The sequence below is a fragment of the Elephas maximus genome, chromosome 11 (assembly GCF_024166365.1).
Source record: "Elephas maximus indicus isolate mEleMax1 chromosome 11, mEleMax1 primary haplotype, whole genome shotgun sequence".
Taxonomy (NCBI): domain Eukaryota; kingdom Metazoa; phylum Chordata; class Mammalia; order Proboscidea; family Elephantidae; genus Elephas; species Elephas maximus.
In genome coordinates, this window is record NC_064829.1 from 87,525,087 (window position 1) to 87,551,133 (window position 26,047).

Here is a 26,047-nt window from a genome sequence, read left to right on the forward strand (position 1 = left end):
CGTGTGTCCTTATGTGCATATCTAGGTGAGTGTGTGTTTTGTAGAATGGCTTTATTGAGATATAATTCACATACTATAAAATCCATTCTTTTAAAGTGTAAAATCCAATGATTTCAGTATAAGAGGTTATGCAACCATTATCACTAATTCCAGGGCCATTTTCATCACACCAGAAGGAAACCCATAGCCATCAGCAGTCACTCTCCCTCCCCTCTCCCCTTAGCCCCCTGGCCACCAGTGATCTCTAGGGATTTGCCTACCCAGACATCTTATATAAATGGGATCACACAGCATGTGGCCTTTTGTGTCTGGCGTCTTTGACTTGGCATAATTTTTTCAAGATCCACCTATGTTGTAGCATGTGGCAGTACTTCATTCCATTTTATGGCCAAATAATATCCAAGTTCTATGGATACACCACAGAAGTTGATGGATGTTTGGGTTGTTTCTACTGTTTGGCTATTATGAATAATGCTGCTATGAGGTTTGTTCACAAGATTTTGTGAATATGTTTTCAGTTCTCTTGGGTATATACCTGGAACGGGAATTGCTGAGTCGTATGGTAACTCTGTGTTTAGCATTTTGAGGAACTGCCAGACTATATTCCATAGCGGCTGCACAGTTTTACATTGTCAAGACAATGAGGGTTCCAATTTCTCCACATCCCCAACACTTGTTATTGTCTGTCTTTTTGATATTTGCCATCCTAATATGTGTGCAGTGTTCTCATTGTGGTTTTGATTTGCATTTCCCTAATTAACTACTGTATTTTTACACAAATAATGTGTGACTTCCACGTTTGTTTGCCAGCACTCCCCCCGCCCCCATTTTCATAAGCATGCTATGCTGATTTTTTTACAGCAATGTGTGAAGTGTCAGCCCCTGGGAGTGAGTTGAGATTCCAGCTGGGGCGTAGAAGAAGGCAGATGCCCCTGGGGCTGTCTACAGGGCACCACGTAAAGCCAACAAGAGTGGGGCCCAAGTGTCCTGAATTCAGAACCAGGGCATCACCTCCAGCCTCAACTTCCTTTTCTAAAACTAGGGTTTGTAATGTCACCAGCAGCATCCCGAGGGTGTGTCAGTTACTCATTGTGAGTTCAGAGGGCCTACAGGCCCTATGCTCCAGGAGAGGAGTCAGAGGCCAGGAAAGGCCTGGTCTGAACTCTAGGGTCCGGCCTGTAACACTTGCAGGCAGCCTGTTTCTGAGGTCAAAATTCCATCATCTCGAGATGGTATGGCCGAAACTTGTCGAGGGCTCTGCTGCACACTGCCTCCTTGCATCAGCTGAGCACAGAAAGGGCAGGAGACTCACTCCTGGTCACACAGCTGGTGGTGTGGGTTAAATTGTGTAACCCTCCCCCCCCACCAAAGAGATGTTCAATCCTAACACAGGATACCAGCAAATGTGACCTTATTTGGAAATAGGGTCGTTGTAGATGTGATCCCTTAAGATGAGGTCATATTGGATTAAAGTGACCCTAAATCCAATGACTGGTGTCTTTACAAGGGAAAAGAGAAGGAGATATGGGCACACAGACAGAGGGAAGAAGGCCATGTGAAGATGGAGGCAGAGAGGGGAGTAATGCTGCCACAAGCCAAGGAACACCTGGAGCTGAGAGATTCTCCCCTAGAGGAGCACAGTCCTGCTAACACCTTGATTTCAGCCTTCTGACTTCCAGAGATGTTATGGAAAAAATTTATGTTGTTTTAAGCCATCTAATTTGTGGTAATGTGTTACGGCTGCCCTAAAACTAGTACATAAGGGTTGCTGAAATGGGGCAAGCTTGTAAAATGCTTAATCAAACAAACCAGTTGCCATCAAGTCAATTCTGACTCATGGCAACCCCATGGGTACAAAGTAGAACTGCTCCATAAGGTTTTCAAGGCTGTGACCCTTCAGGAGCAGATAGTCAGGCCTTTCTTCTGAGGAGCCTACTGGATGGGTTCCAACCGCCAACCTTTTGGTTAGTAAGTGAATCCCTCAACCATTTGCACCACCCAGGGGCTCCTGTAAAGTAACTGCAAAGTACAAAATAAAGCCTTTTATGTGAACGTTGCTTTTTTTTTTTTGCCATTTCAATAGACTTTAGGGAAGTCCTCACACTGAAGCTGAAGAAGAATATGCAACTTTTTTTTTTTTTTTAAAGAGCTGGATTTCATGACACTTGAACATATAAAACTTACTTTTTGGGGGAAAAGAAAAAAATCAAAACCCAAAACCTATGGCCTGAGTTAATAGGATACACAGACAACTGAAAGAGCATCGTTTAAAAACAGCTTTAAAAAAAAAATTAACTTAGGCCTTGGCAGAAACTTAAACTGTGGTCCAGGCAGTGCAGAAACAGCCCACTCACACCTGCGGGCCTCTCCTGCCATCTGGTGGGCATCGCTGGGACCTGCATGATGGAGAAGAATTGAGGGAGTGGTTGTTGGATGCCCTCCAGTGGATACAGACTCACAGCGACTCTGGAAGGTAGAACTGCACCACAGGGTTTCGTAGGCTGCAGTATTTACGGGAGTAGATCACCAGGCCTTTCTTCTGTGGAGCCACTGGGTGGGTTTGAACCACCAACCTTTTGGTTAGCAGCCAGGTGCTTAACCATTGCAACACCAGTGCTTTCTGGAAGATTTCAGAGAAGCAGCTCTGACATCTTCGTAGAGGGTACTTCCTGAAGAGGAAGGCGGATCCAAGACTCACTCCACCTTTCTCACCTGCCCAGGTAGGTGACCCAGCAGGGGCTGCTTTGCACCCAGCCCACATTCCTGACACACACAGGGGCCTCCCCAGGACAGAAGACAAGACTCTGAAGATAGACGGAAGGCTTCTGCCACTGTTCCACAGGTCCCCACTTCACTGACGCAGGAGAACCAGTTATTGAGGGTATTCTGGTACTCGCTTTCTCTCCAGAGAGTGAGTTCCCTGATGCTGGGCCAGGAATCTGCTCTGGCTGAAGGCTCTGCCGCACTCACAACACTCGAAACGCTTCTTTCAGTCGTGAACCTTCTGATGGAGAATGAAAGCCACAGCCTCGCTGAAGGTTTTCTGACACCTGCCACACGTGACGCAGACCAAGGGCTTGCCGCTCAAGCGGGCCCGCTGGTGCTGCGTAAGGTGCGTGCCACGGCTGAAAGCCTTGCAGCACACGTTGCAGGCGTAGGGCAGCTCGCCGGTGTGCGCCCGGTAGTGCTCAGTCAGGTGCCACAGGTGGATGTAGGCCTTCCCGCACTCATTGTACTTGTCCAGCTTCTCCCCCGAGTGTGTCCTCTGATGGAGGGCAAGGGACGAACTCTGCATGAAGACCTTCCCGCAGTCACAGCAGATGTGGGGCTTCTCCCCGGTGTGGATGCGCTGGTGCTGCGTGAGGAACTTGCTCTGGCTGAAGGCCTTACCGCATTCTCCGCAGGTGTAGGGCTGCTCACTTGTGTGGCTCCGCTGGTGTAGGACGAGTGCAGAGAAGTTGCTGAATGGCTTCCTGCACTCGGCACACCTGTAGGGCTTCTCGCCCGTGTGCACCCGCTGGTGTTTAGCCAGGGACGAACTCTGGCTGAAGGCGTGCCTGCACTTGACCCACACGCGTAGGGCTTCTCTCCCGTGTGCACCCGCTGGTGCTTGCTGAGGGATGCACTCTGGCTGAAGGCCTTGCCGCACTCGCTGCATGTGTACGGCTTCTCCCCGGTGTGGCAGCGCTGGTGCTCAGCCAGGGACGAACTGACACTGAACGCCTTGCAACACAGGCGGCACTCGTAGGGCCTCTCCCCAGTGTGGGTCCTGTGATGGACAAGGAGGGCTGAGGAGCCGGCAAAGGCTTTGCCACACTCTTTGCAGGCGAACGGCTTCTCCCCAGTGTGGACTCGCCGGTGCTGCACCAGATGGGTGCTCTGGCTGAAGGCGCGGCCACACTCGCTGCACCCGTATGGCTTCTCACCCGTGTGCACCCGCTGGTGCCTGGCGAGGGCTGAGCTCTCGCGGAAGCACTTGTTGCAGATGCTGCAGGCGTAGGGCTTCTCACCCGTGTGGATCCGCTGGTGTTTGACGAGGGACGAGTTCTTGCTGAAGGCGCGTCTGCACTCCCGGCACACGTAAGGCTTCTCGCCGGTGTGGATCCGCTGGTGTTGAATGAGGTGCGTGCTCTGGCTAAAAGCTTTCCCACACTCCTCACATGTGTAGGACTTCCTCCCCTCAGGAATCCTCAGTCGGCATGTGTTCTTGCTGAAGGCATCGTCCCATCCCCGGCGCGCTGCTGTGCCCTCCCCAGTGTGGACTCCTTGTGGCTGACTAAGCTCTGGGAAACAGGTACAGGCTTCCCCACAAGCGCCCTCTCTTCTGCAGGGGCGACCCTGGTCTAGGGCTGACCTACACACGAAGCCCTTTTTGTGGCCATGGTTGGCAAGACCCTGCGCCCCCACTGGAGTGGCCTGACACTCCATGAGGAAGGGGCTCTGGGGGCTCTTCTTGCGTTGGCTGCAGTGCCGCCGACTCTCCACTGCCCAGCCGTTCAGCTCCGGGATGTCTTTCAACGTGGTGTTCCAGAAATCCTGCCCCTGGAGCCCCGCTGTCATCCGCCTGCGAGGTGACGCATCTTCACCTGGAGGAGGTCCTGCAGCCTGGGTCTCCTGCGCTGAGTCTGAAAAACAAGCAACCGAGCTCAGGTCCCAACCTGAATGTGCACCCTCTGTGAGCGGTGGGGCAGAACTTACTAAGTCGTCAGAGCAGGGCAGCCGAACAAAATGCTGGCCAGGATCCCGTGGATCTGAGGCTTCCAGAAAGGGCTCTTGCAGTTGAGGAAGTGGACTGGGGTCTGAGGACAGAGCAGTGGGTGAGTCTATTTCGCAAGACCACCTCCAGGTTCAAGGACTTGCTAGGACTCATGGGACTCACCGCTATGGTTTATGACAGCAAAAGGATAAAAAGCCAGAGCAGCACAGGGAAATGGAGCATGGAGCCAGGTCGAGAGGAAACCAGACACGAGTTTCCAAGAGTTCTTCAGTGGTGTTGCACGGGATGTGCTTAATTCCCCCAGCAATGAGTTGTGACAAACGTGTGACACCACCAGGGGCACTCATCAGTGTCTCAGTGTCTAAGGTTTTTACTGGGGGCTCATCAGGTAGGCGCTGGAGCCCTGGTGGCAGTAGTTAAAGAGATCAGCTGCTAACCAAAAAGGCTGGCAGTTCGAACCCATCAGCCACTCCTTGGAAACTCCATGGGGCAGTTCTACTCTGTCCTTACAGGGTCACTATGAGTTGGAATTGACTCTAGGGCAACTGATCTGGTTTTATTTTGGTTTGCTCATGTAGGCACCCTCTGCCTGGCACATAACAAAATTCCAGACCCCCAGAAGGAAAGCAGGTGTTCAGTATAAACCACATTGTTTCCACAGTGTAGGCACAGGGAGCCACTCTTGACATTTGTTGTTGCTGTTGTTTTTGTGTGTTGTGAAGTAAATTCTGACTTATAGCAACCTCATAGGACAGTGTAGAACTGCCCCATGGGGTTTTCTAGGGTGTAATTTCTTTTTTAATTGTACTTTAGGTGAAGGTTTACAGCCCAAGTTAATTTCTCATTCAAAAATTTATACACATATTGTTTTGTGAGATTGGTTGCAATCCCCACAGTGTGACAGCACACTCCCCCTTTCTGCCTCGGGTTCCCTGTGTCCATTTGTCCAGTTCCTGTCCCTTCCTGCCTTCTCGTCCTGCTTTTGGACAGGAGCTGCCCATTTGGTCTTATATATTTGATTGAACTAAGAACCACAGGCCTCACATGTGTTATTTTTTGTTTTATAGGCCTGTCTAATCTTTGTCTGAAAAGTGGGCTTCGGGAATAGTTTCAGTTCTGGTTTAGCAGAGCATTCGGGGGCCATAGTTTCAGGGGTTCCTTCAGTATCTGTCAGACCAGTAAGTCTGATCTTTTTACATGAATTTTAATTCTGGTTGCATTTTTCTCTTGCTCTGTCAGGGACTCTCTGCTGTGATCCTTGTCAGGATGGCTGGTGGTAGCGAGACACCCTCTAGTTCTTCTGGTTTCAGGCTGGTGGAGTCTACAGTTCCTGTAGTCCTTTAGCCCTTTGGGCTAATTTTTCCTTGTGTCTTTGGTTTTCTTCATTCTCCTTTGTTCAGGGTGGGATGGCCGCTTGCAGGCTCTTAAGACCCCAGACACTACTCATCAAAGTGGGATGTAGAACATTTTGTTTATAAACTATGTTATGCCAATTGACCTAGATGTCCCCTGAGACGACCGTCCCCATGCTCCAGCCCCAGCTACTGGGTTCCTCAATGTGTTTGGATGTGTCTAGGAAACTTCTATGCTTTGGTCCAGTTGTGCTGACTTCCCCATATTGTGTGTTGTCCTTCCTGTTACTGAAGATGACATTTGTCTACTATCTAGTGATTTCCCCTCCTTTTCCCTCCCCACCCTCATTACCATCAAGGAATTCTTTTTTCTGTGTGTAAACCTTTTCTTGAATTCTTATAATAGTGGTCTCATATAATATTTATCCTTTTGTGACTCATTTATTTTACTCAGTATAAAGCCCTTCAGATTCATGCATGTTGTGAGATGTTTCGTGGATTCATCATTGTCCTTTGTCACTGCATAGTATTCCACTATGTGTATATATCATAATTTGTTATCCATTCATGTTGATGGGCATTTAGGTTGTTTCCATCTTTTTGCTATTGTGAACAGTGCTGCAATGAAAATGGGTGTGCGTATGTCCATTTGTGTTATGGCTCTTATTCTCTAGGGTATAGTCCTAGGAGTGGGATTGCTGGATCCTATGATATTTCTATTTCTAGCTTTTTAAGCAAGTGACATATCATTTTCCAAAGTGATTGTACCATTTTACATTCCCACCAGCAGTGCTTAAGAATTCCAGTCTCGGCAGCGTGCCTGGCCAGGCGGGCATTTCTGCTCTGGGCGGTTCTTAGAGATAGCCAGTTGGGTACAGTGCTTACTGGCCCCCATGGCTGCCGAGCAGGAGCCTGGCAAGCCTAGATAAGGGAAGGCCTTTAAGCTCGAAGGAATTTTAGATGTCGAAAACATTCCTTGTGCCCAGGATTCAATATTTTATGGTTCATTAGGATCTGCTGTTGCTGGCCTTTGAGATTTTTTATTAACTAAGTAGAATTAGAAGATCATATGATGTTGGAGCAGGAGGGTTTATTTTGATGACTTTAGGATGCTGGTTCCATTGTAGGTAGAATTATGCAAAGCTAAGAATCCAGGAAAGAACTGCTAGAGAAGGAATTAAAAATAAGATTTTATATGAAAGCACCCACCAAGATCCTGAAAGAAAACAGACAGACGGCAACAGCAGCAATTGAGCAGTATTCGGCAGAGAAAATGAAAATACAACTCACTGAAATCAGCATGCACAAAGCTGAGATCAACTACACAAAACGTTTTATGAACAATAAGAAAGTTTTTCAATCAAGTAAATAAAGCATGTGTAAGTTATCTTTTTATACACACACAGGTATAAACACTTGCAAATTAACTCTTGCCCTGCGTCTACTGCCAGTCTAGCAGCATCCTTCTATGCTACATACACTGGAATTTTCACACTTAAAATATGAACAGAATTGATTGGCAGCATGTTATAAGAATAAAATTGTAAAACCTCATATTTGATTTGATGTGCTTGGATAAGAATTTCTTTGTAATAAGTATGAGTTTAGTGACAAGCATTTCAAGGAATAAAATCTCTCCCAGTTGAATTCTCTAAAAAAAAGAGTTCCAATCTTCCCACAACCTCGCCAACATTTATTATCTTGTGTTTTTTGGATTAGTGCCAGTATTGTCAGTGTGGGATGGTATCTCAAGATAGTTTTCATTTGCATTTCTCTAACAGCTAATGATCACAAGCATTTCCTCATGTGTCTGTTAGCCACCCGAATGTCTTCTTTGGTGAAGTGTCTGTTCATATCTTTTGCCCGTTTTTAAATTGGATTATTTGGCTTTTTGTTGTTGAGGTGTTTCAGTATCTTGTAGAGTTTAGAGATTAGACCCTTATCAGATATGTCATAGCCAAAATTTTTTTCCCAGTCTGTAGGTTCTCTTTTAACTCTTTTGAAGAAGTACTCTTTTGGTGAGGTCTTTTGATGAGCATAAGTTGTTTGATTTTTAAGGACTCCCAATTATTTAGTTTCCCTTCTGGTGTTTGAGCTTTATTACTTATAGTTTGTATACCATTTGTGCCATGTATTAGAGCCCCTAGCATTGTCCCTATTTTTTCTTCCATGACCTTTATCATTTTAGATTTTATATTTAGATATTTGATCCATTTTGAGTTAGTTTTTGTGTATGGTGTGAGGTATGGGTCCTATTTCATTTTTCACAGATGGATATTCAATTATGCCAGCACCATTTGTTAAAGTGACTGTCTTTCCCCCATTTAATAGGCTTTGGGCCTTTGTAAAAAAAAAAAAATATCAGCTAATAAATGGATGAATTTACATCTGGGTTCTCAGTTCTGTTCCTTTGGTCTATGTGTCTGTTGTTGTAGTGGTACCAGGCCGCTCCTACCCTTTTTTGGTTGTTGCTTCCATGATATATATTTTTTCCATCCTTTGAGTTTTAGTTTGTTTATGTCTTTGTGTCTAAGGTGTGTCTCTTGTAGATAGCATATAGACAGATTGTGTTATTTTATGCATTCTGCCACTCTCTGTCTCTTTACTGGTGCATTTAGGACATTTACATTCAGTGTATAGGGTTATTAGGTATGAGTTTACTGCAGTAATTTTTTTTTTTTTTGGTGGTATTGACAGTTTTTTTGTTCCACTTAGTTTTCTGTGCTGTTTTCTTTTTCTTTAGGTATTTTCTTTTCATCTCTTTTATTATTGTTGATTTTATGTTTGCTGAGTCTTAATGTTTTTCTTTTTTTTTTCTTTTTATTTTGATGAGTAGGTTTGTTAGTTTCCTTTGTGGTTACCTTGAAATTTGCCTTTACTTTTCTAAATTTAAACCAGCCTTTTATTTCTTGATACTGCCTTAACTTCCTCTCTATGTGGAAGTTCTATCACTACACTGTTTATTCCCTTTTTTTTGTTTTGACACTGTTGTCCTTTACATATTGAAGTCTCTGGTTCCCTATTTTCAGTCTTTTAGCTTTGATTTGTTTTTTTCAATTCTCTATCTATGTCAATAACTGTTTGATTTGTCCTGTGTCCTAGTCTTGGATTGTTGTCTGATGTTATTGATTCTCTAACTGCAGGATTCCCTTGAATATTTCTTGTAATTTTGGTCTGATTTTTACAAATTCCCTTAATTTCCATTTATCTGGAAATGATCTAATTTCCCCATCATATTTGAGGGACAATTGTGCTGGACATATAATTCTTGACTGGCAATTTTTTTTCTTCAAGGCTTTATATATGTCATCCCATTGCCTTCTTGCCTGCATGGTTTCTGCTGAGTCATCAGAGCTTAGTCTTATTGGTTCTCCTTTGTAGGTGACTTTTCGTTTATCCCTAGCCACTCTCAAGATTCTTTCTTTGTCTTTGGTTTTGGCAAGTTTGATTATGATATGTCTTGGTGACTTTCTTTTGGGGTCTGCCCTGTATGGGGTTTGTTGAGCTTCTTGAAGAGACATCTTCTCATCTTTCATGATACTAGGGAAGTTTTCTCTCAGCAAATCTTCAACAATTGTCTGTGTTTTCTGTTATCCCCCGTGCTGTGATGCTCTGATCACTTGCAGGTTTTTCCTCTTGATAGCATCCCACACAATTCTTAGGCTTTCTTCATTTTTTTCATCCTTTCTTCTGATTTTTCCACAAACAAATTGGTTTCAAGGGATTTATCTTCAGTTTCAGTAATTCTGACTTCCATTGCTCAATTCTGCTCCTATGACCTTTTACTGAGTTGTCTAATTCTGAAATTTTATTGTTAATCTTTTGGATTTCTAGTTGTTTTCTCTGTACAGCTTCTAGTAGCTTGTTTACTCTGTCATTTTATTCTTGTATTGTTTTCCTGAATTCTTATATTGCTTTGTCTGTGTGCACCTTGGCTTGGTTTGAGCTTTGCCTGATCTCTCGGAGAGCTCTGCATATTAGTCTTTTGAATTCTTTATCAGGTAGTTCCATTACTTTATCTTCCTCTGAAAGGTTTTCTGCTTCTTTATTTTAGTCACTTGCTGGAGCCATCTTGTCCTGCTTCTTTATGTGATTTGATATTGACTGTTGTCTCCAAGGCATCAATAAGTTGTTATGTTTATTTATTGTATTTTTGTTTACTGCATCCTGTATTTTTGTTTTGTTTTCACATGCCCAAGTAGGCTGAGTGTGTGAGCTACTTTGGTTGTTGGTGTCATTGAAGCTTTCATGTCCTGTCTGCAGGTGGTCAGAGCAGCTACTAGATGTGTGAGCCCAGGAGTCTATTCACTGTTCTTGTAGGGGTGTGGTTATTCAGGGCACAGGTGTCCAGGTTGTCAGTCACCAAGCGTGTGATGCAAACTTTCACCTACAGTCCTAGGAGGGCAGGGCTGCATGGGAGTGTTTGGAGCAGGCACAGGTCTCTGATTGCAGTGGTGGGGGGTGATGTGTGAGGCAAGGCAGGGGTCTGATGGCTGCCCCCAGGTGCCTGGATGGAGGGCGTGTCCCTGTCCCCTGGGGTGCATAGTGGAGTACAGCCAGTCCTTGGGCATGCGGTGCCGTTGGCTGGAGGGGTTGGGAGGCACCACTAATTCTCAGACCCTGTTTTGGCTGACTAGATGGAGTGGGTGGTACCACTGGCCCTCAGGCCCCCAGTGTGGCTGGGTGAGGCCCCATCTTAGGTGAGGTGGCAGGGCGGTATAATATGTCATAAATTTGCAGTTTCCCCTTGGCTGCTGCAGGTGAAAATGGGCTTCAGGTGTATGCCCTGCTGTTTTATGCTCATTAGGGTGTGCGGTGTTGAACTGGCCCACAAGGAACTGGGGGGGGGTGAAGGGCACTGCAAGTCTATAGACCTTGTATGCCAGTGGCTGGGCAAAGGGGCAGGGCCTCCTGATGGGCCCTGAGTTCCTAGCTTAGGGGGCATGACATTGTTGAATGCCATGGGACTGGTGTTGTAGCGGGTTGAGGGTGGGTAAGGGAAAGAGTGATTCTCTGCTGTCAGTCTCTGGGGTCGGGGGAGGGGTTATTTTGCCAGCACATGCGGTAGGTTGGGAGCTTACACTTAACTTTCGCAGGTCTGGTGTTGCTCCTGTTTGGTTCTGGAGGTGTGTGCAGATTGGTTGCTGCTTGGCTGCACAAGATGTGGTGGGCCTTGGCTTGGGATGTTGCTGCTTGCCTCAGTCTATATGCACTGTGCAGACTCAGCTAGCAGGGCACAGGTGATGCCATGATCTGTAGTTCCCAATTTCCACTGCTTTTGAATTGTCTCTCATTCTACCTTCTGCTCAGTCCGATTCTTCAGCTTTGTCTTTGATGATTAGGGTTCCTAGATTGTCATATATATTCGATTCCCTTGTTTTTCTGGGTCTTTGTTATAAGAGGAATGACAGGAAGCATTTGACTATTCCGCCATCTTGGCCCCGTCCTGGGCTGTAATCTTTACAGGAGCAGATCACTGGGTCTTTTCTCCCACGGAGCTACTGGACAGGTTTGAAAGACCAACCTTTCAGTCAGCAGGTGAATGCTTAACCATTGCACCACAGGATCCTTATGTAGGCGTTTAAGGCTATACATTGCCCTCTGAACACTACTTTAGCTGCATTCCATAAGTTTTAGTATGTCATGTTTTCGTTTCATTCATCTGTTAAGTATTTTAAATTTTCCCTGTGATTACATTTTTGAGTATGTTGCTTAATTTCCACATATTTGTATGTTTTCCATTCTACTGTGGCTGGAGAAAATACTCTGTATCATTTCAAACTTTGAAAGTTTATTGAGACTTGTTTTGTGGCCTAACTTTCCTGGAGAATGTTCCATATCCACTTGAGAAGACTGAATTCTACTGGTGTTGGATGGAGTACAGGAAGCCACTCTTATCAGTTACAGTGGTGGGAGCTCTTCAGAAACCGAAGTTCTCAGATACCAGCCAAGGCCTTTCCAAAGATGGCAGTCTCAGCCTGCTATGGTAACTCTTTTCTGCAGTGGGGAATCGAGGTGGTATAAGGGAGCGTGCAAAGAGATGGGCCAAGGTCAATGAGAGCCACTGATGACTCTGTCACCATTTTGGCCATTCATAATGCTCTTTTCTTTAGAACAGGGCCTGTTCCCTGCAGATGTACACTAATTATTGGCAGGAAGGATATGCTGTGGCCCAACCACGACCTCAAAGCCACATGATGTGTTAGAGGCCCTGGGCTTCAGAAATGGTAAGCAGTGAGCCCATGGTCACCCAGCTAAAAAATGATGACGATGTGTATCTGAGGAGTGAGACCCTGTGTGGTAGGCTGAAAATGGTCCCCCAAGGTATATATAAGGAGCCCTGGTGTTGTAATGGTTAAGTGCTCGACTGCTAACCAAAAGATTGGCGGTTTGAACCCAACACCCAAGAAAAGACTTAGAGATTTGCTCCCATAAAGATTACAGCCTGGGAAACTCCACGGGACAGTTCCACTCTGTTCTATAGGGTCACTATGAGTCAGAATTGACTTAATAGCACACAACAACAACAAGAAGGTATATTCGTCACGTTCAAATCCCTGGAGCCTGTGCATGTTACCTTATACGGCAAAAGATATGATGAAGCAAAGGAATTTGAGATGAGGAGATTATTCTAGATTATCCCGGTTCCCTAAATACAATCCCATGCACCCTTATAAGACAGAAGCAGAGGGCGGTTTGACAGAGATGATTAGGTGATGTGACCACGGATGCAGAGATTTGAATGAAATAGCCACAGGGAATGCCAGCAGCCACCAGAAGGTGGAAGAGACAAGGAAGGATTCTCCCTGAGAGCCTCCAGAGGGAGGGAGCAGAGCCCTGCCGACACCTTGATTTCAGCCCAGTGATACAGATTTCAGACTTCAGGCCTCCAGAATTGTGAGAGAATAAATATGTGTTATTTTAAGCCACTAAGTTTGTGGGGATTTATCATAGCAGCACAGGGACTAAAACTCATTGCCGTTAAGTAGATTCAGACTCATAGCAGCCTTATAACCGCAATAAGAGTTGAAAAAGACTCCCGGTAATAAGACCTGAACCCAGGGAAGAGGGTGAGTCCAAGGTTGGTGTGAGCATATTTCATGTACGACAGACCTGCTCAGTTGAACAGTGTCATTTACCAGGATCTGGATGCCTGAGGAAAGGTCTCAAGGAAAGAAACCCATCTCCAACACCCACCCCCATTGCCAACCCCCAGTCCTCACACTGAAAACAGCTACCAGGCACTGACCAATCCACCAATGTCACTGCACAGCCAGATGCTGCATGTGGGCCACGGCTGAGGCCTGAGAGCAGAGCCAGGAGTGTGACTCTCACTGTCCCCAAAACCTGGGGCTCCTTCCCAGACCACTAGAGGGTCGGGAGCAGGGTTCACAGGAGGTAGTGTGGCAGCGGGGAGAGAATGCGTATACAGCCCAGCTCTGTCACTAGGACCTCGCACAATATGCCTCATGGGGCTGCTGTGAGATGATGCCTGTCTAAGCCCCGTAGGTGTCCTACACACAGGTGTTTATTATCTGGGGCTGTGATTCAGGTCTGAAAATTGATTTGCCATTCTTAATTATGAAAATAAGTTATGTACACTCAATAGGATAACTATAATGAAAAAGACAAAAAAATCACAAGTGTTGGTGACAACCTGGAGAAATTGGAACCCTTGTACGTTCTAGGAATGTACAATGGTGCAGCTGCTGTGGAAAACAGTCTGACAGTTCCTCAAAAAGCATGGAGTTACCATATGACACTGCAGTTTAACACCTAGGAACATAGCCAAGAGAACTGAAAACACATGTCCACACAAAAACTTGTACATGAATGTTCATAGCAGTGTTGTTCATAAGAGCCAAAAAGTGGAAACAACCAAAATGTCCATCAACAAATAAATGGATAAACAAAATGTGGGCCATCCAATGAGACATTATCCGTCCATAAAAAGACATCAAGTATTGATACATGCCACAATGTAGGCAAACTTTCAAAACCTTATGCTAAGTGAAGACTCCATACACAAAAGGCCACATATTGTATGATTTCATTGATAAGAAATGTCCAGAATAGGCAAATCCATGTATACAGAAAGTAGGCTAGTGGTTGCCAGGGGCTGAGGAAGAGGGAATGGGGAGTGGCTGCTAACAGGTACAGGTTTTTATGGGGACTCCCCTACCTACTAGCTCTTTTATCTGGATGATATACTACACCACTCTGACACCATCTATAAAAAAGACAAAAAACCCTGTTGCTGTCGAGTTAATTCTGACTTGTGGCAACCCCTAGCATTAGAGCAGAACTGAACTCTGTGGGGTTTTCTTCACTGTAATCTTTACGGAAGCAGATTGCTAGCCAGGCCTTTCTTCCACAGTGTTGCTCGGTGGATTCAAACCACCAATCTTTGAATTAGTAGTCGAGCACAAACTGTTTGGACCACCTAGGGACCTTTGACCCCATCTATAAAGAGGAGAAAATGAATGATCTAATAGACACATCCTCGCTCTCACTCACCTGGACAGGGGCCTCTCGGGATGTCTCTCTCTACAATCGAGGGGTCTTCCCACTGCTCCAACTTGGAGATCACCTCTGGCTTGGAATCAGGAAGTCCTGCCCAAGGTGAGGAGAAGTTGTTGATGTCGTTGTTTTACGTAAGTCAGGCCCCAATAAGGCCAGGACACTGCAGGTGAGATGTCCGGCAATGAGAGGCCTCAACCTGGTGACCTGGGCTGTGTGCCTGGTTTCTGTGCACAGAGAGTGAATGACTGAGGCACAAGGTCACAGCAAGGACACATGTGGTGTGGGTGACTGAGGAACAGGCATACACGCATATATACAACAACACGGGTGAACGTTTGGACAGGGGGGCTCACCCAGGGATACCAGGTTGCTGTAGTTCCTCAGCATTACATCACGGTACAGGATCCTCTGGGTCGGGCCCAGCAGCCCCCACTCCTCCCGGGTGAAGTTCACAGCCACGTCCCTGAAGGTCACCACTGGCTTCTGAAACACCCATAGGCATCTGCTCAGCCATGGGCCATGTCCAACCAGGGCTGACCTCACAGGGTCAGGAGACATGAACATTCTGCAAAACACCCTGTTATCATGGTGGGAGGTCCCTGGTAAAAGAAACTGTTTGTGCTTGGCTTCTAACATAAAGGTTGGCGGTTTGAACCCACCCGGCAGCAATGTAGAAGAAATGGCCTGGTGATCTACTTCCACTGAGACTACATACAAAAAAAATCTATGGAGCTGTTCTACTCTGTACATGGGATCACCGTGAGTCAGAATTGACTTGATGGCAACCAACGACAATGTTACGGGGGAACACACGCTCTAAGTGGCCCAAGCCAGAGCTATTACTGTAATGATAACATGCTGGGTGCTCCAGTCACCACTTCACGTGATTCCTCATGACTTCGCGAGGCACTTGACTTTGTGGTCCCCAAAGGAACAGCTGGATGGTGTCTATGCCAGCCCCAACCTGAGCACCCCGCCCAGCCTACCATCTGCTGCAGCAGCACTCCACAGGCCCTGGAGAAGGAGCTGTCTGTGTACAACCGGGGACCAGGGCGTAGAAACACCACAGAAGCAGGGATGGAAGCGAGTGGCCAGATGAACCTGCTAGCATTTTGGGAAACTCACGTGGAAGGCATCTGCCGGGTATGTGGTGTCCTGGGCCTCTGGCTCATCCTCCTCAATGTTCTCCTCTGGGTGACAGGCAGGGGACTGAGATGGCATAGCTGGAGAAGGAGAGGGGCATGAGGGAGGCCTGTGATGCCCTCAGGACCCAGAGGCAACACCCTGAAAATCCCCTCACCAGAAGGACCCCTGTGGCTCCCAGATTCTGCCAGGCTTAAGGCTTCACCACACACCCACTCCTCTCGCCAATAGGGACCTTCTTTCCCAGGGGCCAGGCCCTCCAACGGTGGCTCCTCCTGCCTGGGATTGTCCCTGCACCATCTGTCCCAGGCCTGCTCCCTTCTGCTGACCCCTCAGGGCTCACCCAAACCACAGTGACCATTGGTCATTTATGTGCCAGGTGTGTTGAGAGAGCACCTTACTGCTGTCAGCTCACTCGGAGCTATGAGTGAGGCAACGCTAAAACAAAACCCAGTTTCCATCAAGTTGATTCTGACTCATGGTGACCCCATGTGTGCTGAGTAGAACCATGCCATAGGGTTTTCAAGGCTGTGACCTTTTGGAAGCAGATCACCAGGCCTGTCTTCTGAAGCACCCCTGGGTGGGTCTGAACTGCTATTCTTTTGGGTAGTAGTCAAGCGGATTGCACCACCCAGGGACTCCACATGAGGCAACACTACCAGCCCCATTTTACAGGACAGAAACCAAGGCTTCCTCAGGGAAGGTCCCCCCACCCACCCGTGGCCACCTCAGAGCTGGGGCACTTTCAGGACCCTGGACAGCTCTCCTTTGCCCCTTCCAGGCAAAGGCAACCACCACCGGGATTTCTGACACCCAGGGTGAGTTGCTTCTCTTTTCAAACTTCGCACAGAAGGAACCACACACTGTGTAACACTCTGAGGTCTCAGGTCCACACTGTCAGGCTCATGGATAGCAACAGCAGTAGCAAACACTTGCTGGAATACCTGTTTACAGGGACTTGTGGAGACAAAGTGAGGCACCAGGCAGGTGAGTGCTCTGAAGAGGGAAAATCGATAGATAGTACCAGGTCTCCTGGCTTCAGACCCTGATGGAACCTCCCCTGGGGCCCTGATAAGTTGGGTGCCACCACCTTCCTCCCCATTGGTGAGCGTGGGATCAGATCCACGTCTACCATCTGCTGGGTGACCTTGGGCTGTTCATGTGTCCTGGAGCCTCAGTTTGCTGTCAGTAAAAAGGGGTAACAGTGCCTTTCTTGGAAGGTTGCTTGCTCATTCCTTAGTTTAAATAACTATTCCATGGGCCAGGCAGTACATCATGAAACTCACAGTCTATGATGAACAGGGGAACGAGCATAAAATCTTTAAATGTGGTAAGTGCTAGAAAAGACAGCATGACTGCCTGTGTGTGTGGGGCAGGAGGGTGTACTCTGGATCAGGCGGCCAGGACAGGGCTCTGAGGAGGTGACAACTGAGCTGAGACCCCACCTAGTAGGTTGCAGGCAAAGAGCGTGATTAACAGAAGGAGAGCTTTGGGTTGTTGTTGTTGTTGTTAGATGCTGTTGAGTCAATTTCAACTCACAGCAACCCCATGTGTCAGAGTAGAACTACTTCATAAAGTGTCCTTGGCTGTAATCTTTATGGAAGCAGATCACCAGGTCTTTCTCCTGTGGACACACTGGGTGGGTTTGAACCGGTAAGCTTTTGGTTAGCAGCTGAGTGCTTAACCGTTGCACCACCAGGGCTCCAAGCTTTAGTTAGGGCTCTAAAAAAGGGCCTGGAAGGTATGAGAAAGGGTCTGAGTTTGTGCCAAATCTGTGCTTGGCAAACTCCAGTCTGTTGACCATATCTGGCCTGACACCTGTTTTTGTACAGTTTGTGGTGCGCAGTGGCTAAAAACTCAGCCGCTAATGAAAAGATCAGCAGTTTGAATCCACCAGCTGTTCCTTGGAAATCCTATGGGGCAGTTCTGGTCTGTCTGTAGGGTCACTATGAGTTGGAATTGACTCGATGGCAACAGGTTTATGGGGAGGTAAGAATGGTTTCTGAATTTTTTAATGGTTGCGGAAAAAAAAGAATAATGTTACATTAAATTCAAATTTCAGTGTCCACTGAAAAAATTTTTAGTTTTGTCAATTAAAAAATGTGCAGAATGTGTGTTCTCTCTTGTAAGACAAGTTGTTGTTGCTGTGGGGTGTTGCTGAGTTGATTTTGGCTCATGGTAACCCCATGTGACAGAGTAGAACTGTTCCATAGAGTTTTCTAGGGTGAAATCTTTAGGGGAGCAGACCATCAGGTCTTTCTCCCGCAGAGATGCTGGTGGGTTCAAACTGTGTTAGACAAGTACCTACTGGCAATGCTAAGAACATTTACTATCTGGTTCTTTACAGAGAGAGTTTGCTGACCCATGGTCTGATAGACTGAGCAGTGATGATGCTGGCATCACTGTTCAGGGTTTAAACACCCCTGGTGACACGTGGAGAGAGATGGAGGGGCAACAGGAGGCAGAAAGCCAGTGAGGAGGTGGTGGCCTGGACCGGGCTGAGGGTAGGGCAGTGGAGTGAAGGCAGTGGGAATAAGATCTTAGTAGAGGAAGATCCAGTTTCTGAAAACACCCAGCCCCACACATGCCACATGTCCTACCTTGATGACCACCCCACCCCCACCTCACCTCGTGCCTCCGGCTGCATCGCCTGCTCCTCTGCTCCGGCTCCACACTGCTTGGCCTCAGCACCTGCAGGGTGGGGACTTGTAGGTCTCAGTCCTGGGGTCGTGGGTGACTCCTGCTCCCAGATCTGCTTCTTCCTCCCTTCTGTTCCCACACAGCAATGGTACTCCTGGCTCCTGGCTTTGACGTTTGGGGGCCTGGGCTGGGATTCTGGAAAAAGTACAGGTGAGCTCAGACAACAGCAAATGGTCATGGCCACGTACATGAGTCCCTCTGTGACAGACACACCCAGGTGGCCCCTCATACCCTATCTCCCATGAACTGAAAACATACATCCACATAAAAATCTGTTCACAGCAGCGCTAGTCATAGTAGCCAGAAAGTGGAAATGTCTATCAGCTGGTGGATGAATAAACAAAGTGTGGTCTGTCCATACAGTGGAGTATTATTCAGCCATAAGAAGGAATGGAGTTTTGATACATGCTACAGCATGGATGCTCAGCGAAAGAAGCCAGACACAAAGGGCCACATAGTGTATGACTCCATTTACATGAGATGTCCAGAATGGGTAAATCCATACAGATAGAAGGGTGATCAGCAGTTGCCAGGGGCCAGGAGAGAGAGGAAATGGGGAGTGACTGCTAATGCTACAGGGTTCTTTTTGTGATGATGAAAATGTTCTGGAATTAGATAGTGATGATGGTTGCATAACTCTACGAATATACTGAAAACCACTGAATTGTACACTTCGAACAGGTGAACTTTATGCTATGTGAGTTCTAGCTGAATAAAGCTGTTACAAATGGTTAAATGCTCAACTACTAGCCAAAAGACTGGCAGTCTGAACCCATCCGGAGGTGCCTCAGAAGACAGGCCTAGTGATCTGCTTCAAAATGTCACAACCTGGAAAACCCTATGGAGCAGTTTTACTGTGCACACATGGGATTGCCACAAGTTGAAATCGACTTGACGGCAACTAACGACAGTAACAAAGCTGTTAAAAAAGAAAGACAGTCGTGCGGTTTCTGCCTCCTGACTGATACAGAGGAGATGCACGCAGAAGCACTGCATGAAGCTGCATGAGTAACAAGTGCATGGATCAGGCACAAACACAGGGATGAGTGACGCACCCTCCCCACCAACAGATATAAACAGGATGTGGTGAAATAGTTCCTTTATGTGGCCTTTTGCCTTGGTTCTTTGGAAAAACAGCTTGAGAGATTTTTCCCCTAAACCCTGAGGAGTTACCTTCACCTTAGTTTTCTACCCCAGAGGGTTTATCACTGTTGCCCAGGTTGATTGACATTTTGAGTAAGCTGTAAACAACTTGGTTTTGATAACTTTTTGTCTGGTTCTGGGACGCTGCCTACCCTGTGATTGGTACGCACATTGCCGGGATTGGTCAATAGACTATGCAAATGTAGGGTCCATGGCCTACTGAGAGGGGACTGGGCAGTCAGTTCATGATCCTTGTGGGTGTGTCATGCCTTGAAATTGATGAGTTTTTATCTTTAAGCAGCCAGCCCCACTTAGGCTTTTGTGAAAGAAAAAAGAAGAGAAGCAGCAGGGAGAAGCAGAAAGAAAAAAGAGAAGAAGCAGAGAGAAGAGGCAAGGAATCTTCTAAAAGAGCTGTAATACTGGTCAAGGGCTGTACCACTAAGACGGTGACGAGAGAGCTGTCCTACACTGAAGAAGGGAGGCTTTGCCTTGCATGCTTCCTAATCCTGAGTTGTAGTCTGTTGATCCTGATCCTCAATTGTACCTTGTCGTTGTGTTGTTTTGTGTGCTGTTGAGTTGATTCTGACTCATAGTGACCCTATAGGACAGAGTAGAACTGCCGCATAGGGTGTTCTAGGCTATAATCCTTACAGGAGCAGATCACCAGGTTTTTCTCCTGCAGAGCTGCTGGTGGGTTCAAAATGCCGATCTTTCAGATTAGCTGCCCACCACTTAACCATTGCACCCCCGGGGCTCCTTTGTACTCTATAACTTCCTTAATAAACCATAAACTGTAAATACGGTCTGTGAGTTCTCTGTGGCCATTGCAATGGATTATTAAGCCCAGCAAACAAATAGAGTGCCATGGGGAGGACAGTTTGTGTCAGAATTGGTAAAAAGGCTGGAGGGTGGAGGTATGTCCAACCTCCACCTCATGGGGATCAATTTTGTGCTGATGGTGACTCTCATTGTCCCCCATGAAGTTAGGTTCTGACACTACTACTACTAGCCCCGCCTTCTTACATACAGTGACACTTGACCACACGCACACGCCTGAGGTCTCCCTGTGCTCTCTTGGTGTTACACGCACTGGACACCCTCCCCACAGACACACAAGCCTGGTGACAGTCACACACATACACTGAAATAGTGCCTTAATGATGTTATAAAAAACAGTAGCAGTTACTCAGGGTGAAAAAAAAAAAATGAAGCAAGGGCAGTTGAGACCCTCACACACTCCTATTAATGGGCTCAACCTCTTTGGAAAATATTTGGCACTATCTCCTAAAGCTGAAGGAGCTTTGGTGGTGCAACAGTTAAGCACTTGGCTGCTAACCAAAAGGTTGGTGGTTCAAACCCACCCAGCAGCTCTGAGGGATAAAGACCTGGTGATCTGCTCCTGTAAAGATTATGGCTTAGAAAATCCTATTGGGCAGTTCTACCCTGTCACATAGGGCTGCCATGAGTTGCAACTGGCTCCACCACACCCAACAACACCCCACTAAAGGCAATGTAGATGTCCCACCCCTTCCTTGATTTTGTATTTGGCCATATGACTTGTTGGCCAATGAAGTCTGGGTGGAAGTGACAGTGTGCTGGTCCTAGGCCTAGGCCTAAAGGCCTCTGGCATCTCTGCCATCACCGTGAGAAGAATTTTCCCATGTGCTCTGCAAGTTAAGTGCAGCAGACATGGACCCAAGCCCAGCCCAGCTCAGCCAGCCCCCTGTCAACCTACAGACACATGAGAGAAATAAATGATCATTTCTGTAGACCGCTGAGAGGTTGTAGCTATTTGTTACATAGCAATAGCTGAATGATACAACTGCCAAATATGAATACTTCCTGAAAAAAATGAGGTTTGTAATGTGGGAAGAAGATAAGACGAAGAGACAGAGAGGAAGGGAGGAGAGCCTTCTCCAGAGAGCAAGAGTCCCAGAGCAACAACTGAATAATCAGGAATGCAAAAAGAAACTAGTCAGAGGAGCAAGGATTTCCAAGGTGAGGGGTCTGGACTGGACAAACCACAGTAGGTGCACGAGGTAAGTTGGGAGAATCCAGTTGAGCAGCTCAGAGCAAGGGGATATGCTGCTCATTCATCCTTTCTTCAGCAAATCCTTCTCAGCTGGGCACTGAGAATGCCCTGGCCTCAGACAATGGAAAGGGTTCTGCCTCCCAGCCCTAACCACATAGGCTCACAATCTGGGCAGAGAATTTTCCAAGTTGCTCCATACCTGTCCATAACTGTTCATCAGGGATCTTCTTTCTCACTCTTCCTGGCACCTGAGTCTCCTTCAGCTGCTGCCCTCACTCCTTTCCTCAGGTGAGCTCCCCAAAAGAGGAGTCTACCCGCAGTGTCCTCACACCCATGCTAATGCCCTTCACCCTACCATGATCAGAATGTATCCTCAGGCTCCTGGGCAAGCCCTTGCCTCGCCTTGAATGCTGCAGTTCTCCAGGGCTCAGTGCCCAGCTCTACACCTCTTTCCTGGGGACATCTGAGATACAGGGCTCGAATCCCAGTTCTGTTACCTCCTTGCTGTATGACCTTGGACAAGCTACTTAACTCCTCTGTGCTTCAGTCTCCTCTGTAAAATTGGATGGTAAAAGTATCCTCTCTTAAGAGTTGCGGCAACGGTTCAGTGAGTTGGTATGCACCAAGTTCTTAGCAGAGCCTGGCACAGAGGAGATGCTCAAGAAAGGTCAGCTGTTGTTTTCATTACCCTCTTCTCCCTCCCTGGTAGGCCTCACACACTCTCACTGCCACATAGCTGTGTATCAACCCCTCATGTCCAGGCCCAGCCAGCTAGTAGCCTGGGGACCATCCTTCCAGATGTGGATCCCAGCAGCACCCAAACGCAATAGAACTGCCTAGAAGCACATGCACTCTGGAAAAGGTTGTACAAGTTGGGGTCTGACTTCCAATTTCTTTATCTGGTTCCTCCAACCTGCCCCTGACCAGTGTCTGAATCACAGCAGCTAGAACCCCGGAGCTGCTCAGCCTTCTCTCTCATTCCTCCCCTCCCACTTCATCCCTCAGACCCACCACATCTATCTCTTGAGCTGCTCTTGACATTCCTCTGCTTTCACCACGCCCACTGCTGCTGCCCCACCTGTCAGGCGTCTCCACTGGTCTCCTGGCTTCCAGCCTCTCTGACCTCCTCTCCTGTCACCCCTTCCTGTGCTCCCCCAGCCCCATGAACAGTTTTCTTGCTGCTCCTCAAACACACCACCAGGCACGTTTCCACTCCGGGGGCCTTTGGTTTTGCAATTTTGTCTGCTGAGCCCACACCTATCATGTGAGGGGACCCAGGTCATGGCAAAATGGAGACCCACACACAATATGTCCAAACACATGGAAGTTATAAATTAGGTTAATTCACTGTGAAATAAAGCATGTTCCAAAATTAGTTGTGGTGATGGCTGAACAACTCTGTGAGTATACTAAAAACCACTGAATTAATACACGTTAAATGAGTGAGGGAAACCCTGGTGGCGTAGTGGTTAAGTGCTACGGCTGCTAACCAAGAGGTCGGCAGTTCAAATCCGCCAGGTGCTCTTTGGAAACTCTATGGGGCAGTTCTACTCTGTCCTATAGGGTCGCTATGAGTCGGAATCGACTCGATGGCAGTGGGTTTGGTTTTTTGGAAATGAGTGGGTTGTAGAGTATGTAAATGATATCTCAAAAGTTATTTAAAATAATAAATGAAAAAATAAGAATTAAAATATTGAATGAAAGTAAAATGAATAAATAATAATAAAAATTAAGAATAAAAAATTAAAAATAACAAATATGTAAATAAATAACTGAAGAAATTATAAATAACAAATAATATTCAACAAGTCAATAAAATATAAATAAAAACTAAAAATAAATAAAATAATAAATTAATAGTAAGGAAAATACAAATAGGTTAAAATTAAATCAACCATAATAAAAATAAGTAACTCTGAATAAATAAAATAAACAAACAATATGTAAGTAAACAATAAATAAGTAAATAATAATAAATCATACATAATACAAATAAAATTAATAATTTATAAAATAATAAATCCTAAAATATGAAAATAACTAATAAATAAAAATAACTTAAATACATAGTCAATCAATATAAATAAAAATAAATATATTAATGTTAAGTAAAATAACTGAATAATTAATAATATGTAAAACAAAAACAAACAGTAAATAAATGCTAAGTAAAAATAACTAAATAATACATAAATAAATACAAGCAATATATAGATTAATAAATAGTAAATAATTAAAATTAAGTAATGAATATGTAACAAACATAAATGATATTTAAAAGAAACATATTAATAATTAAAATTGATTAATAACTATCAAATTAATGATTACATTAATAAATTAATCATTAATAATCATAAATTAGCTATCAATTTAGCTATTCATAAAATTATTTTTAAAAACTCATTGCGGTCGAGTCCCTTCCAACTTATAGCGACCCTATAGGACAGAGTAGAACTGCCCCATAGGGTTTCCACGGAGCGCTTGGTGGAGGGGAGTGTGGGAGCTGAGCTGAACGTGGGAAACAGTTGCTCTGCGAGGAGACAGGGGCTGGCAAGTTGATAATGTCAAAGAAAAAAATAACAGACATCTTACTTTGGTAAATACAAAAAATAATAAATAAATAAAATAAAGCATGTTCCATTCTCCCTTTAACAAATATTCCCCCCGAATGACCTGGAAAGGCAGGTTCACACTTAAGAGTTCTTGGACTCTTCAGACTTTCATGCCAAGAGCATGACAACATATGACCCATAAACCCTGCACAATCTGCCCCAACACAGGCCCATTCTGACCCCATTCACTCCCATCTCCTTTGCTGCTCCATACCAACCTAGGCCTCCTTGCATGTGCCCACCTTGGGACCGTGGCATTTGCTAGTCCCTCCTCCTGGAACATTCTCTCTGTGTTCCTCCCTCTTTTCAGGCCTCAGCCCAGATGCCACCTCCTCAGAAAACTGGCTTGTTTCTTTGTTTACACTCTGCCTCCCCACATGACATCGTTCCATAGACATCGGTCGCGCCTGTCATCATCACTGTGGTATCCTATCTGGTAATGCACTGGCCTGTACTGGGTGCTCAGTGTCTGTAGAAGGGAAATATGTGCTCATTCCAACTGGTGGCCGCATGCAGGGTAAGATCTGAAAATCCACAAGGGGATACGGTGACAGGCTGGAGACAATAAGTACCACCATAACCATCAGGCTTCCTCAGAGGGGCCTGTGGGACCAAGTCCACATGATGCACCCCGTCGTAAGGCCTCACCCCACAAACAGGCTGGACCACCACACTCCTTGTTCCCGGCTATCAGACAGAGAAAACTGAGCGTCTCTCTCATACACATCCATCCACGTGGATGCACGTACAAAGGACATGTTCTCACAGTCAACTACTAAGTCACACAATCACACCCATAAGTACAGTCACAGTCACTGTGACAACATTACACATAGTCTGGGATGGCCATACTATGTCAGGCCTTCCCCATCTCCTCCAAGTTTCTCTCTGTCTCAGAGATACCATCACACATGGGGACAGTCTGCAGATCAACTCGCGGGTCACATACAGACACACAGAATCACCCATATACATGGTCAAAGAGAGTGGTACACCCACTCTGCTGGACCTCCAGGTCACCCATAGTCATACACGTGATACACATTCCTCACATTGGCACCGTCACCCCTCACACCAGCACTCACACCCTTCACACCAGTCCACACACCTGCACACCAGATCACCACTCTCACACTGGCACCCTGACCTGCTTCCTCATACAGGCAGTCTCACCCAGCATTTAAACCACTCACCCAGGACCCTCACTTCTTACTCCAGCATTCCCCCACTCCTATCAGCACCCCCACACTTCACGCCGGCACCCCCACCCCTCAAATCTGCACCCTCACACCTCACATCAACACAATCACACCTCACACTGGTACCCATACTCCCTTACACCGATACCCTCAACCCTCACCTCGGCACTCAAACCCCTCATCCCAAAGCCCTCACCCCGACACTCAAACTCCTCACCCCAGACTCCTCACCTCTCACTCCGACACTCCTACCTCTCACACCAGCACCCCCATACCTCGCACCCCCATACCTCGCACAGGCACCCTAAATTCCTCACACAGGCACCCTCACGACCGGCAACCCCACCCCTCACACATCCTCACCCTCTCAGAACGGCACTCTCACTCTCTCACTCCCTCACACACCTCTCACACCACGCACCGCCCCGCCTCCTGCAGCCCGCCCCGCGGGACACTTAGCTCACCGCCAGCACCACCCCAAAAAGGCCCGGCCGCTGCCACTACGTCGCGCGCGTCCCCCGGAACTACAACTCCCGACGTGCCTCGGGAGGCTCGGGGCTGACGGCGCCGAACATGCCGGAAGTTGTCGTCCAGGTGGGCGGGCACGGAGGCGGTCTCTTCAT

General features: G+C 46.6%; 2 protein-coding genes and 1 pseudogene across 2 annotated transcripts in view; 1 reads left to right on the plus strand and 2 right to left on the minus strand.

Moving 5' to 3' along the window:
- Window positions 1-26,047, minus strand: part of ZSCAN22 (zinc finger and SCAN domain containing 22) — a 202,727-nt gene that overhangs the window by 35,361 nt on the left and 141,319 nt on the right. The gene's annotated exons all lie outside the window — the stretch shown is intronic.
- On the minus strand, window positions 251-25,417 carry LOC126085232 (zinc finger protein 383-like). Its single transcript, XM_049900395.1, is given in 7 exon segments — window positions 251-3,568; window positions 3,571-4,625; window positions 14,587-14,682; window positions 14,946-15,075; window positions 15,718-15,815; window positions 18,364-18,570; window positions 24,468-25,417. Coding segments are annotated over 7 exon segments (2,181 nt in total). The 5' UTR covers window positions 24,484-25,417; the 3' UTR covers window positions 251-2,989.
- Window positions 6,487-7,583, plus strand: LOC126085259 (cytochrome c oxidase assembly protein COX20, mitochondrial-like; annotated as a pseudogene).